This window comes from Panthera uncia (assembly GCF_023721935.1).
Source record: "Panthera uncia isolate 11264 chromosome B3 unlocalized genomic scaffold, Puncia_PCG_1.0 HiC_scaffold_1, whole genome shotgun sequence".
NCBI classification, from domain to species: Eukaryota; Metazoa; Chordata; class Mammalia; order Carnivora; family Felidae; genus Panthera; species Panthera uncia.
The window spans coordinates 45,975,986-45,991,102 of record NW_026057582.1 but is presented as its reverse complement, the minus strand read 5'-3'; the positions used below and the strand labels follow the sequence as shown (position 1 = coordinate 45,991,102).

The following is a 15,117-nucleotide window of genomic DNA, read 5'->3' as shown; positions in this document are numbered from 1 at the left end:
AGGTCACAGATATATAAACAATTGTGAGAGAATATTATGAAAAATCATATGCCAACAAATTGAGCAATGTGGAAGAAATGGATAAATTCCAAAAAACATATAAACTACCAACTAAAACAGGAAGAAATAGAAAATTTGAACAGACTGATAACCAGGAATGAAATTGAATCAGTAATCAAAAATCTCCCAACAAAGAATGGTCCAGAGCCAGATTTGTTCTTGGGCAAATTCTACCAAATATTTAAAGAAGAGTTAATATCTATTCTTCTCAAACTATTTCAAAAAATAGAAAAGGAAGGAAAATATCCAAACTCATTCTATAAGGCCAGCATTACCCTGATACCAAAACCAAAGACCCCACTAAAAAAGACAACTACAAACCAATATTCCTGATGAACATGAATGCAAAAATTCTCAATAAATACTAGCAAGTTGAACCCAACAGTACATTAAAAGAATAATTCAGCATGATCAAGTGGGATTTATTCCTGGGCTGTAAGAGTAGCTTGCAAATCAATCAATGTGAAACACCTAATAAAAGGAAGGATAAGAACCATATGATCTTCTCAATAGATGCAGAAAAAGCATACAACAAAATACAGTATCCATTCTTTTTTTTTAATGTTTATTTTTGAGAGAGGGAGAGAGAGAGAAAGAAAGAGAGCGCACATAAGTGGGGGAGGGGGAGAGGGGGGGATACAGAGGATCTGAAGCAAGCTCTGTGCTGACAGCAGTGAGTCCAAACAGCATCCATTCTTGATAAAAACCCTCAACAAAGTGGGATAGTGGGAATATACCTCACCATCATAAAGGTCATATATGAAAGACCTACAGCTATTACCTTCAATGGGGAAACACTGAGAGCTTTTACTGTACGGTCAGGAACAAGGCAGGGATGTCCACTTTCATCACTGTAATTTAACCTAGTATTGGAAGTCTTAAGCCTTAGCAATCAGACAACATAATGAAATAAAAGGCATCCATATTGGTAAGGAAGAAGTCAAACTTTCACTATTTACAGACAACATGATACTCTATGTATAAAACCCAAATGACTGATACACAAAATCAGTAAAGTTGCAGGATACAAAATCAACATATAGAAACTGCCTGCATTTCTATACACCAATAATGAAGCATCAGAAAGAGAAATCAAGGAATTGATCCCATTTACAATTGTACCAAAACAATAAGACACCTAGTAATAAGCCTAACCAAAAAGGTAAAAGACCTGTGCTCTGAAAACTATAGAACACTTATGAAAGAAACTGAAGAGTACACAAATGGAAAAACATTCCATGCTCATGGATTAGAAGAACAAATATTGTTAAAATGTCTATACTACCCAAAGCAACCTACACACTTAATGCAACTGCTATCAAAATACCTCAGGCATTTTTCACAGAGCTAAAACAAACAATCCTAAAATTTGTATGGAACCACAAAAGACCTTGAATAGCCAAACCAGTCCTAAAAAGTAAAGCAAAGCTGGAAACATCACAGTTCCAGACTTTAAGCTATATTACAAAGCTGTAGTCATCAAGACAGTATGGTACTGGCACAAAAACAGATGCATAGAACAGAAAACCCATAAATGGACCCATAACTATATGGTCAACTAATCTTTGACAAAGCAGGAAAAGAATATCCAATGGAAAAAGTCTCTTCAACAAATGGTGTTGAGAAAACTAGAGAGCAACATGCAGAAAAATGAAACTGGACCACTTTTCATACACCATACACAAAAATAAATTCAAAATGGATGAAAGACCTAAATGTGAGACAGGAAACTATCAAAATCCTAAAGGAGAACACAGCTAACAACCTCTTTGACCTTGGCCATAGCAACTTCTTACTAGACATGTCACTGGAGGCAAGGGAAACAAAAGAAACATGAACTATCGGGGCTTCATCAAGATTAAAAGCTTCTGCACAGTGAAGGAAAACAATCAACAAAACTAAAAGGCAGCCTACGGAATGGGAAATGATATTTGTAAATGACAAATCTGATAAAGGGTTAGTATTCAAAATCTATAAAGAAATTATCAAACTCAATACCCCAAAATAAATAATCCAGTTAAGAAATGGGCAGAAGACATGAATAGACATTTTTCCAAAGAAGACACACAGATGGCCAATAGACACATGAAATGATGCTCAACATCACTCATCACCAGGGAAATGCAAATCAAAAGTATAATGAGTGGGGTGCCTGGGTGGCTCAGTCAGTTAAGTGCCTGGCTTCAACTCAGGTCATCATCTCATGGTTCACGAGTTTGAGCCCTGCATCAGGCTCTGTGCTGTCAGCACAGATCCTGGAGCCTGTTTTGGATTCTGTGTCTCCCCCTCTCTCTGTCCCTACCCCACTCGTGCTGTTCCTCTCTGTCTCTCAAAACTAAATATTAAAAAAAAAAAAAAAACTACAATGAGATATCACTTCACACCTGTCAGAATGGCTAAAAATAACAATACACAAAACAGCAAATGTTGGCAAGGATGTGGAGAGAGGGGAACCCTCTTAGATTGTTGATGGGAATGCAAACTGGTGCAGCCACTCTGGAAAACAGTATGGAAGTTCCTCAAAAAGTTAAAAATAGATCTACCCTACAACCCAGCAATTGCACTAATAGGTATTTACCTAGAGGATACAAAAATACAGATTTGAAGCGGCACATGCACCCGATGTTTATAGCAGCACTATGGACAATAGCTAAATTATGGAAAGAGCCCAAACGTCCATCAACTGATGAATGGATAAAGAAAATGTAGTATATACACACAATGGAATATTATTCAGCCATCAAAAAGAATGAAATCTTGCCATTTCCAACAACATGGATAGAGCCAAATATCCTATGTATTAACTAACTAGAATTTAAATTAAAAACTTGAAAATAAATAAAATCAGTTAAGTGTTTTTTAAAAATCTTGAAACTGGGGCACCTGGGTGGCTCAGTTAAGTGTCCAGCTTCGGCTCAGGTCATGATCTCACGGTTTGTGAGTTCGAGCCCCATGTCATGCTCTGTGCTGATAGCTCGGAGCCTGGAGCCTTCTTTGGATTCTGTGTCTCCCTCTCTCTGTGCCCCTCCCCCACTCATGCTCTGTCTCTCTCTCTCAATAATAAATAAACATTAAAAAAAATTTTTTTTAAATCTTGAAACCAAAAAAATAATAAATAAAATTGGAAAAATATTTTAAAAATAAATAAAAAATAAATAAATGAAAAACCAAAAGCTATTCATTTTTTTAAAGGGGTAAATTCCTTTGTAGCAATGGCATAAAGGAAACCACAGTAAAGCGTATCATCTACAAGTCAAAAGAGAAAAGATAAATTTGCACAGATAATTCTTTAAAAAGGAAATTCACAAGGTAAATGACAAACTTGGGGTAGGAAAGATAGTTTGTTTCCCTCATATAAAGTATCTAGAAGTTAATAAGAATAAAGTTCAAACATGATAGAAAAATGGGCAAAAGATACCAAATAGCAGTTCATTTCAATGAACAGTACGTAACTGCAAAAGAGTACAGGAGGGAGAAACTCTTGCCAGACACTGGGTATTTCAAACCGATGGTTTTAGCACATAAAAGTAGGATGACAGAATGAAAGGCGTTTTTTTCCCTCATGGTTATTTGGAAGGTGCAGCTATGATATGGCACACAATTTAACACAGTCCTTCAACATTCTAAATATCACTACTGAAAATTTTTGTAAAATACTATATTTCACAAGTCATTTTTCTTACATTTTAAATTAAAATGAGGACATTACCTCTTTACAATTCTTCTTTCTTGAAATTTATTTTTCCCCCTCAGTTTCTTCTTCCCATAAGTGTTGGTCTTGTGTAGGATGCTCCCTGGATAACTTGTATGTTGACAACACCTAGACCTGTACTCCCCAAGGGCTCAAATCCCCACAGCTGCCTACTCTAGACTCAGGTCTGACGGGCATTCCCTTGTTAAAGTAGATTCCTCTTCCCCTGTAAACCTGTCCTTCCTTGCCTACTTCAGATGTTGATCAGAAAGGATTTGGGATAGAGTGAGATTGGAAAGACAGAAAAGAAGAGATTAGGGATTAACTAGAGTTTGTAGTTTTATGATTGTAAGCAAATTAACTTTTACTAAATCCAGTTAATTTCACCTCCTAAGCATTAAAAAGAAAATCCCCTCTTTGCTATCTTTATTTTATCTCCCTAGATTACATAATGGACACACAATGGTTTCTATGTGTGCTTGGACTTCACAAATCTGTCTCACACCCACCAGAAAAAGCTTTCAAGTACTATTCTGATCATATCACTTATCTGCCTAAAATCCTCTGTTGAGCAATCAGGTGTTGAGGTGGTCAGTTAGGACAATGAGCCAAACTTAACAATCAAGCCTTTATTCACCTAATGTGATAGCAAGAGCCAGAGGCCAAAAGAGAGGCACCAGCTCCACAATGTTCCATTCCTTGCCCCACTGACCATGGGATGGCATTAGGCCAGAGTCATATGGGTGTAGTTCAGGTGCAGGGAGGCATTGCATTCCCAGGGGCCCCAAACAAATGGCTCCTGACTCTTTATGGACTCCAGGGCTCAGGAGAAAGAAAGGGGGAGGAGCCAGAAGTGGAATGGTACTAAGTGGAGAAACGTGTCTCAAGCAAAGACCCTTGATAAGGTCTTAGTGGAAGCACCTAGGAGGTGCCTCAGCCAAGGTCCCTGATAATGAGGCCTTCGAATAGAGACACTTGGGCTAAAAATACAGGTGTACCCATGAGTATGTCTGGCCTCAGGGACTGGAACTGTGAGGTGCTTGATAGTTAGACCTTAACTTTCCCTAGAAAACTGCAATGCAGTGGGCATGCACCAAATCTGGTGTGGGCAGGACACCTTCCCCCATGAGGCCTACCAGACAAAGCCTGTAAATACCTGTTGTCAGGCCTGATAGATGACACAAAGATTCTGGCCTGGAGCTGAACTCCTAACTCTTCAGTGGCTACCCCAAAAGCCACAACTTCTTTACATGGTAAACACATATCTCTTCATCTGACCCCATACCTACTTTTCTGCTCTCATGTCCTGCTTCACATTTCATACTTCAGTAAAAACTGCCCCCTCCAAACTATTCTAACCTCTATGCATTTGCTCACAGTGTCCCCTGATCTCCCCACCTTCTGTTTCTTCACCAAGCAAACCTTCACTTATCCTTTAAGAATCATCCCAAGTGCTACATCCATCAGGAAGCCTTCTTAACAAATATCCACCCTCATTCTAGACACAAGTAACCATTCTCTATGCTGTGGATCCTTAAGCCTTATGCATCAAACTTCTATTTTACTTACTACATAATATTTTCTGTTTATGTATCTAACAAAACACTAAATTCCTAGAGAACAGAAGTCATATATTTTTCTATTATGTATCCCCAATGCCTACTGAGTATCAGGTACATAGCAGAAACATGGGGAATCATCTATTTGTGGAATTAGTATTCTATGAATCAGCATTAGCACAGCACTAGGAATAGGACACTCCTACAGCAGGATTGAATGACACAAGCCCCATGGGGTAACCAGTTCCCAGCATCGACAGCCTCTCCACACTAAGGCCCAATTGTTTTAAAACCACTTTGTCAGCAGGTTGTCCAACATGGGCCTGCTGCTCCAGGATTTGCTATCAAACTTGTCAAAGACAATCTTAAATCTTAGTATTGCCTCCCTAACCCTCAAAGAATCTTCTTTCTCTGTCTCTTCACCCTCTCATATCTGGGTCAAAGATTGTCATCAGGTATCCACTGTAAAAATGGCAGAAACTAGGGAGCTTCTTGAGAACAAGCATCGTATCTATTAAAACTAGGACTTTGCTAAGCTTTTTATGACCCCCACCCTGAAGACACCTTTCTCTAGGGGGGAAGTCTCTGCACAGCCTAGCAGCTCTTAGGAATTCCTCTTCAAAAGGCCATTGTCCACCCTCTACAACTGGCTTCTTGGTCTACAGGTCTTAGACTCCATGGTTGTCAGTGAGTTCTAAGAACTTTTCATTAATATATAATTAGTACTGGAACATTTAAAAGTATCCATTTGCAAAGTGATAACCACAACCTTCCACCTTTAAGTTTTGTGTCTTGTCGTTTAACTTTCACCCAATTTTTATGGGAATCCAGTCAGAGAGAAGAAAGAGGGGAGCCAAGCAGAAAACAAACACACTCAGTGTCAGCAAAGGTCTTAGTGGCGAAGAGTCCAAGCGCAACATTAAACTGGAAAAGTCCACGTTAACTTGTGTCCCTAATGAAGTTGTAGTTTCCAGCTGTCACCAAAGAGAGTATCAGACTTCATTCAGGAGGAGACTGCACAAATGGACTCCACATAGGCCTAAACCCCAGGTCTAAAGACTCCATGCCATAGAAGTTAAATTTAGATTCACTCTCTCTCTCAGTAAACACTACAATGTGTGTTGAGACTATCTGCACAGTTTCTGTACCTACTGACCAGGCACAGAGCTACAGACTCCAGAAAAATCAGGCTGGGGTCAGAAGCATGCCAGACATTTTAAAACTCCTAGTGAGAACAGCAAAGACAAACTTCTTACCTGGTAAAATCCTTACTTCACAGGTACATTCAAAAGCAAAAGCAATACTATGACCATGTGGTCCTGCTGTGCCCTCTCCTACTTTTATACAAAGATGTATCTGTATCCTTTGCCAGTCAAGAAATTTTAGATCCTCTATGTAGGAAGACAGACCAGTAATTTGTGTGAAATTAATGCCTATGAATATAATGTTAAAACCCTAAAATATTTTAATGGGTTGTGGTTTTCTAAAATGAAATCAAGAGATTGTTAACAATAAGTGAATGAGTACCCCCTATACTTACAAGAGAACATGAGCAATGATGGCATTCACGTCAAACAAGGTATCAGTAGGGAATTCTCTCAGTAAGATGTTGCCCCTATAAAAAAATTTTAAAAAAGCATTACAGAAATATTTCCCTGGAACTCATTTTTCTTGTCTTTCTAATACAGTAGGTTGTAAGTTCTTTGATGTTAAGAGCCTGGGTGTTATCCATTATCCCATTCACCCATCAGCGTGCTGACGGTAAAATATGCACATAAATATTGAATATAAAATATTGAACATACGTTCAATAAATATGTTGACTTGGAAGAGTGTAGGCCCAGAACTTGGCAAAAAAACTAGGAAAACACATGAGTCTCAACACAGCTTCCTACCAACCTCCTTGTCACATACACACAGATTCCCTAAATGGGCTGGGAAGGAGACAAATAGGAGAGACAAACAAGTGTCCTCAGCAATTGGTCTGAGGAGACAGTATCTGTCCTCACTTCTTAGGCCAAATCCCAAGAGTTTGACAAAAAGATTTTGAGAAACTTCAGAGAGACTAGCAGACCAAAGTGGAGAGGAATCTGTAACTGGGACATTGGCAGATGTCTCAAAAATACCTTCCTTTCACACCCAAATATGGACCTGAGAGATCTACTCAAAACACTAACTTTGTTAAATGCTTACTTTCCAGGCACTTATAGTAGTAGTTTACATAAGAATTCTCATGTAATATTCAAAACAAGTCTGTGAGGTAGCTGTTATACCTATTTTAACTAATTTTATAGCTAAAGAAGCTAAAGTTCAGATAACAAATCTAAGACTTAGACCTTTTGCTAAACTTCATATAATCCCCCATGCATACAACTTTATCCTGGCTTAGTGATATTTTATATATTTTAATATTCTAGAAGTATAGCTTTAATTTGGCTATCACACTCAAAAACAGTTTACCTGAATAAATACACTTTCATCAAATCCTTTTCTTTTCCACAGTATCTTGATGTTTCTTCTTTGACACAATTAACCTTTAAAAGATTATATTTAAGGTTTAGAGTATATATCAAAAGGTCAAGTTTCTTGGTTATGGAAACAAGAAGGAAAATTAAACAGTAAAATCTGTCTCCAGGTCAAATTAAAAAAAAATTTTTTTAATGTTTATTTTTGAGAGAGAGCGAGAGCAAGCACGAGTGGGGGAGGGGCAGAGAGAGCGGAGGACAGACTCTGAAGGAAGCTCCAGACTCTGAGTTGTCAGCACAGAGTCCAATGCAGGGCTTGAACTTGTGAACTGTGCGATCATGGCCTGAGCCGAAGTCAGACGCTTAACCAACTGAGCCACCCAGGATCCCCTCACATTTTTTATTTTACTTTTCTTTCTGATTTGTATCCTATAATCACTCATTTATTCAAGTGGGTTACCTCAGAGAAAGTGTTTCTATACCTAAGAGTTATATTTAATTATACTTCAGAGTTTAAATTTAATTCAATCTTATGGAACAAGTACAAGGTAACCAGGTAGAAAAGGAAAGAAACCATTTAGGCAGGACAAAAAATCATGAGCAAAAGCCAAGAAGCAGAAGTAAGTGGTAAGTTGAGAGCATGAAAGCATCTCAGCAGCTGGAACACAGGTACGGCAGATACTGCTGGTTTCTATTTTTTTCTTTCTTTCTTTTTAAACATTTGTTTATTTTGAGAGAGAGAGAGAGAGAGAGAGAGGCAGAGAGAGACAGGGAGAGAGAGACAATCCCAAGCAGACCCCGCACTGTCAGTGTAGAGCCCAACATGGGGCTCAACCTCATGAACCACAAGATCTTGACCTGAGCTGAAATCAAGAGTCAAATGCTTAACTGACTGAGCCACCCAGATGCCCCACTGCTGGTTTCTTATCCAAAATCCATCCTTCCCGTTTGTTTTATTAACAGAACTTCCCTAAACACAAATGCCCCCAGTGAAAGACTTTTCCAGGTTCCCCAACAACTATAGATGGCCAAACAATGTTAGGGAGAAGTTACTGGGGTCGAATCAAAGAAGGTTCTTAAAGGAGAGCTGACTTACACTTTTCCCACTTCTTCCTGACAAAAAACAGACAAGACAGTGCCAGAAGTAATTATGGACCATGAAGCATCTTTAAAGGATAAACCCTTGCTGAGGATGATGCAACAGAAACAGCAACATGAATGTAATGGAAGGCAAGGGAACACAAAGATAAGAAGGAAAGTTAAACGAGTATCACCTCAGTACAGGGCAAGGATGAATGAGATCTGAAGTAAAGCAGAAAAGGACAGAAGAGATTTGAGAGATTTCTCACCAATACAGTAAGTAAAACTAGGGAGAAGACTGAGCATGTGTATGCAGTAGGGAATAAAGGAAAAAAGAAGGAGATAAAAAGAATGAAGAGGTTTCTAGATGGGGCAAAGGGTAGCCACCAACAAAATTTACACTAAACTAAGGTTAGAAGAAAAACAGTCATTTCATTTTAGATTTTGTAAGTTTTGGTTTTGTTTTTTAAATGGGTTGGCTGTTTTGTATGTGTGTCATTCAATTTAATTTTAATGGAGTTTGAGGAAGCAGAATGACAACTAGGGAAGCTACATTTGTTTTCAAAAGCTACAAAAGGAGAACTGATACTCAGAAAAAAATACCAGGAATAGAGAAATTAGAATTAAAAGTTGGAATACTGCCATAACCAAAAAGAGTGAATTTTAGCATATGTAACTTTTTAAAGAATTCTTTAGGGGTACCTGGATGGCTCAATCAGTTGAGTGGCCAACTTCAGCTCAGGTCACGATCTCGTGGTATGTGAGTTTGAGCCCCACATTGGGCTCTCTGTTGTCAGCATAGAGTCTGCTTCAGATCCTCTGTCCACCCCACCCCACCCCTTCCCCTGCTTGCATTCTCTCTCTCAAAAATAAACACTAAAGGGGCGCCTGGATGGCGCAGTCGGTTAAGCGTCCGACTTCAGCCAGGTCACGATCTCGCGGTCCGTGAGTTCGAGCCCCGCGTCAGGCTCTGGGCTGATGGCTCGGAGCCTGGAGCCTGTTTCCGATTCTGTGTCTCCCTCTCTCTCTGCCCCTCCCCCGTTCATGCTCTGTCTCTCTCTGTCCCAAAAATAAATAAAAAAAAAAAAAAAAAAAAAACGTTGAAAAAAAAAATAAACACTAAAAAAAATTTTTTTTAAGTCAGAGCATAGGGGATGGTTAACATTAGGACAATAGATTTTTTTTCCATTCAGCCGTTTAACATATATATGAACACCTACCATATGTTAGTCACTCTTCTAGTCACTGGGGGCACAATTAAGTTCCAAATAAAGATTTTTATCTTTAGAACTTACATTCTAAAAGTAGGGACAGACAATTTTAAAAACTAATTAATATGCAGCATTAAGTCCCACAAATTAAAAAAACAGTAAAGGGATAGTATGTAACAGGACATTTTATACAGGTAATCAAGGAAGGCTTGGTGGGGGGAGGGGAGGTGACCTTTGCACAAAGAACTGAAGCAATGTAGTGATGCATACTATTATATAAGTATGTTGAAAAGAGGAGTTCTGACAGAAGAGAAAATACTTGCAAAGGCCTTGTAGAAATAATACATCAAGCAGGTTCAGGTAACAAAAAGATGACTTGTAGGTGTCAGGAACAAACTGAGCAGGTTGGAGAGGCAGAAAAAGAAATGAGAGGAAGCCAGTGTCCATAAGAGTGAAGAGTTTCAAGTTTATCCTAACTGTAACAGGAAGCCTTTTGGAGGGGTAGCAATGTGACCTGACACATTTGACTTATGCATAGAGAAGAATTTAGTAGGACAAGAGTGAAAAGAGAAAGGCCAATTATTAGAAGGCTATGATAGTTTCCCAGATGAGAAGTCATGAAGGTCTTTGACAACAGGGGTCAAAGTGGAGGTGCAGGAAGTGCTAAGATTTGGGAAGTTTTGATAGTAGAACCTAAAGGTTTATTGATGGGTTGGTTATGACAAAAAGTCAAAGATGACTCAAAGGTTTTTTGTTTTAAAGTCTACTTTGATATAGTAAGATAACTATACCAGCCTCCTTTTGGTCATCACTTAATGATACATCTTTTTCCTTCCTTCAATACTTTGAAGATATCTGAAGACTGGCTTTATTTTAAGATGCATTTCTAAATAGCATATATTTGGGTTTGGTTATTGCACTCAGCTTGGCAATCTTTGTCTTAACTGGAACATTTAGTACATTTATATTTTAGTGTTTTCTTCATCTACCTCTGCCTCCTGAAATCTTAACTTTTCAAGACAATCTCAAAATGCTACTTTTTGTAAAGTCTTTCCAAATACCATACGTGACCTTCTGCCATGACCATCAGATATGAGCTTCCCTTCTTTAAACCTCAGTGGCATTTTATCTGTATCTCATATTACAACAATTATGTTCTGCTAGTTATTGAAGTGATTTGTGTTTTATCTCCCCTATTTAGGATCTAAACTCTCCAAAGAAATAAACTGGGTCTTTATCACATATCTATCTAAAAAACTAAATGAAGCAGCTCATTTCAATGTCATAAACATTTACCAAATATTTATTATGTGCAGAGAGTGAGCTAGGTACTTAATATTTGTCTGCCTTATTCACCAGTCTTGTTTCCACACAGCTTAGCATCCTCAACTGTAAAATCAAGACTTTACGTTTTTGTTAGTTCATTAAGGCAACACTCTAGGCATGAACTTTAATATTCTATTTTAGTTACCAGATATACAGTTACTAGTTACTAAATAAATAGTATGATTATCCCTTTTGAATGTCATACAAACTTAGTATTTCATCTCTAAACTTTAGTCTAGAATTTTATTAAAAGCTCCTCAAAGATGAGCACCATTATCATTCTAGAGTGTAATCAGCTGTTCAAAGTTAACCCAGTTATATACTGAATTAAGAAAAGACTTTTTTTTAAATGTTTAGCAGTGACATAGAAATATAGAATTGGTCTTTTCCCCTGGTTCCTCACACATTCCTAAAACCCTTATTTCCTGAGTGACAGGAGGGCTAGGAGTATCCTTTGTTCTAACACTTGGTCTTTAACCCCAGTTCCTTATAGAAGAGCTTCTAAGACCCTTGGGAACTCCTAGAGTATCTTTTTGCATGCTAAAACACTGATCACTGGGGGGCCCTAGATAGCTTCAAGATGGGGGCTGCTCACTAAAAAGACAAAGGCATGATTAGAAGATTGAACTTTCTGCCCCATCTCCCATCCTCTGCGCTAGAGATGAAGCCAATCACCAGTGGCCAATGATTTACTCAATCGTGCCCACATAATGGAATCACCATAAAAACCCTAAATAACAGGGCTTGAAAGCTTCCAGGCTGGTGAACACATCTAAGTAATGGGAAGGTGAAACACCCCATACTACAAGAGGACAGAAGCTCCTGTGCTCAAGGCTTCCAGACCTTGCCATATGCATCTCTTACATTTGGCTGTTCCTGAGTTCTATCACACATAATAAACCAGTAATAGTACACAAAGTGTTTTCTTGAGTCCTGAGAGCCATTACAGCAAATTATTGAACAAGCAAGGAGGGGGTTTTGAGAGCTCCCAGTTTATAGCCAAGTCAGACAGAAGCTGTAGGCAACCTAAGAATCTACTCCCTACGATTGGCATCTGAAGTAGAGGGCAATCTTATAGGACTAAGCCCTTAACCTGTGAGATCTGGGTTACATGGGTGGTCAGTATCATAAGTGACTGGTGTAGAAAACTCACACATTTGATGTTAGAAGTGTTCTGTGGATAGAGGGAAGAGTTTCCCTTTAATAGGCAAGGTTAGTTAACCTTTCTATGCTTCCTGCCCTGGGAACTCTAGCTGCAGGGACCAAGTGGGTCAGCAGCCATCTCTCAGAAGCAGAAGGCTAATGAACTAAGAAAGAATAAATGTACACAGAAAGGCAGACACTAAACTGACAGAATTTAATAATCACTGGGTTATTAATCATTCAATTTTCTGAGGTACAAATTCTAAGATTAAAGTAAATGAAAAGCTCATGTAGCTATCTAATCCATGATGCATGTGGAAATTTTCCATAATACTCCATGGCAAGTTTGAACATTTTTTGAGAAAAAAATTAAATACATCATTTCAAGTTAGGCTGTTTTGACTTTGTCCTAAAAATAAAGGAAAAACTGCAACATAAGCAATTATAAAGACTTAGAAGAACAGAAAACAAAAAAATACTTCAATTACCTCAATTTTGATACTTCGGTTTGTGCTAATAGAAATTGAATAAATAGTTGAATGTGGAGATCTACTATATTTGTCAGGCAAAACAAAGCAAAAAAGCCTAAGTATAGCATTAAAAGCTGAAACAGTTTATAAAACAAATTAAGTTCTAAGCTAACAAAAAATTCTGAACAGCTTTTTTCTTTATCTACATGTACTAATTTACACCATAATCTGGAAGTATCTTCTGTGCTTCTGTTTTTTCTTATGAAAAAAAGGTAGAAAAAAAATATTTTTCCAGTTTGGAAAAAGATCTGAAACGTAAGTATTTTTAGATACTCAGCATTAAGTCATATAATTATAAAATGTTTGTCACTAATAATTTAGTAACAAAAAAATATCTTTCTACCTTTGCAACTGAAATTCCAAAGTCCTGGAGAGGTTTAACAGCCTCATTCAGTTCTTCAAGAAATATGGAAGTTCTTGGCGAATCTAAAATAAGAAATGTTTTATGAATGTTTTATGGCTCGCTCCTTAGGAAAGATGAATTTTTAAAATCAAGGCCCAAAGCTGCAAACTGAAAAAGAAATGGATTGGTTTGCCCAACAAGTATATACAATACAACCAATAATCAAGTAAACATACCTGGTTATATAATTTTATACCCTTACTTCTTATTGCCTCATTATTCTTATTTCTAATGTTTTTATGATGATTTTAATTTTGTAAGTGAATTTTAAAAATTTCTAAAATAAGAATAAATAAATGTTTAATTCAAAGCTAACATTCGGCATTATTTTTCCAAGTTTCCATATACACAACACACATGTATACATGCACAAAACTTTCAAAATGATTTTAAAATACCATTTTCAAATCACAATTATAAGAACCAACAGAAACATGGATTAATTTCACTTACTAATTCCAGGAATAGTATTTTTTAAGGCATAAAGACTTAAATGAGACCATTACATTTTTAGTTATGTTCAATACTTACATTGGTTAATCAGTGTAATTAATGGTATACTAAAGCAGAGTATTAAATAAAAGCATTACTAATTCTTCACTTAAAGTTTTAAAATACTTTAAATATGTCCAATTGCTAAAAATATCAAGAAGTATACTTTCAGAAATGACTAGATGAGGGGCGCCTGGGTGGCTCAGTTGGTTAGGCATCGGACTTCAGCTTAGGTCATGATCTTGCGGTTCATGGGTTTGAGCCCCACAACAGGCTCTGTGCTGATAGCTCAGAGCCTGGACCCTGCTTCAGATTCTGTGTCTCCCTCTCTCTCTGCTCTGCCCCTCCCCCACTCACATTCCGTCTCTCTCTCTCTCTCAAAAATAAATAAACGTTATAAAAAAATTTTTTTAAAGGACTGGATGAAATTCAGGTGTTACTCTACTAATAGCTAATTCTTATCTAGTATTTACTAAAGACTAAGTCACATGAATAAAGTCATTTAATCCTCACAACAAATTTATAAAGTATTATTTCCTCATTATGGATGACAACAAAAACACAGAGAGGCTAAGTGATTTAACCAAAATCACACAGAAGGTCAACTGGCACAATCATGATTTAAACTCAGGCATATATATTTTAGTAACAGCTTTATAGCACATAATACTAATCTTGACAGTATCCCAGCAATACTACTGATTAAATAGCAAGAGAAACATCACAAAAATCACGTCAGAATATAAAAAATACTTACCGGCTTGACAAAAATAAGCTAAGGAGGCTTTTCCCGGTTGCAATGTACTGAAGTATTTCTGAGGGCTCAGTTCTGATAGAGAGTCTACTGCTGACTTATAAAAAATGCACATCATGACAAAAGAGATGCCAACTCTATATATATTGAAACTGGAAGACATCATCAGCTGTAGTTGTACATGGGCAGGAGATTTTTGTCTGTTTTGTTCACTGCTGTGTTCTGTTGCCTAGGACAATACCTAGCAACGGTAGGTATTCAACAAAGTTTTGCTGAATAAATTTGTTAAACAAATGAATGAAGTAAAATCTGCAAGAAGAATAATGTAAGACATTACTTACGTATTTGATTTTGTTAATACTTTCCTATTTCCTTCCAGTAAACATTTGAGAGGGATATCTAT

The 15,117-nt window shown here is 37.4% G+C and overlaps 1 protein-coding gene across 4 annotated transcripts in view; it reads right to left on the bottom strand.

The window, feature by feature from the left end:
* Positions 1–15,117, bottom strand: part of TXNDC16 (thioredoxin domain containing 16) — a 138,070-nt gene that overhangs the window by 113,136 nt on the left and 9,817 nt on the right. For all 4 annotated transcript variants that reach the window (XR_007453432.1, XM_049611561.1, XM_049611560.1 and 1 more), the window contains exons 3-6: positions 14,718–15,023; positions 13,409–13,491; positions 7,771–7,844; positions 6,851–6,925 (exon numbers count right to left, since the gene is read on the bottom strand). Coding sequence is in view for 3 of the 4 variants with exons in the window: in XM_049611561.1 (XP_049467518.1) it covers positions 6,851–6,925; positions 7,771–7,844; positions 13,409–13,491; positions 14,718–14,880 (395 nt within the window). In the remaining variant the exon portion in view is untranslated. The remainder of the gene's footprint in view (positions 1–6,850; positions 6,926–7,770; positions 7,845–13,408; positions 13,492–14,717; positions 15,024–15,117) is intronic.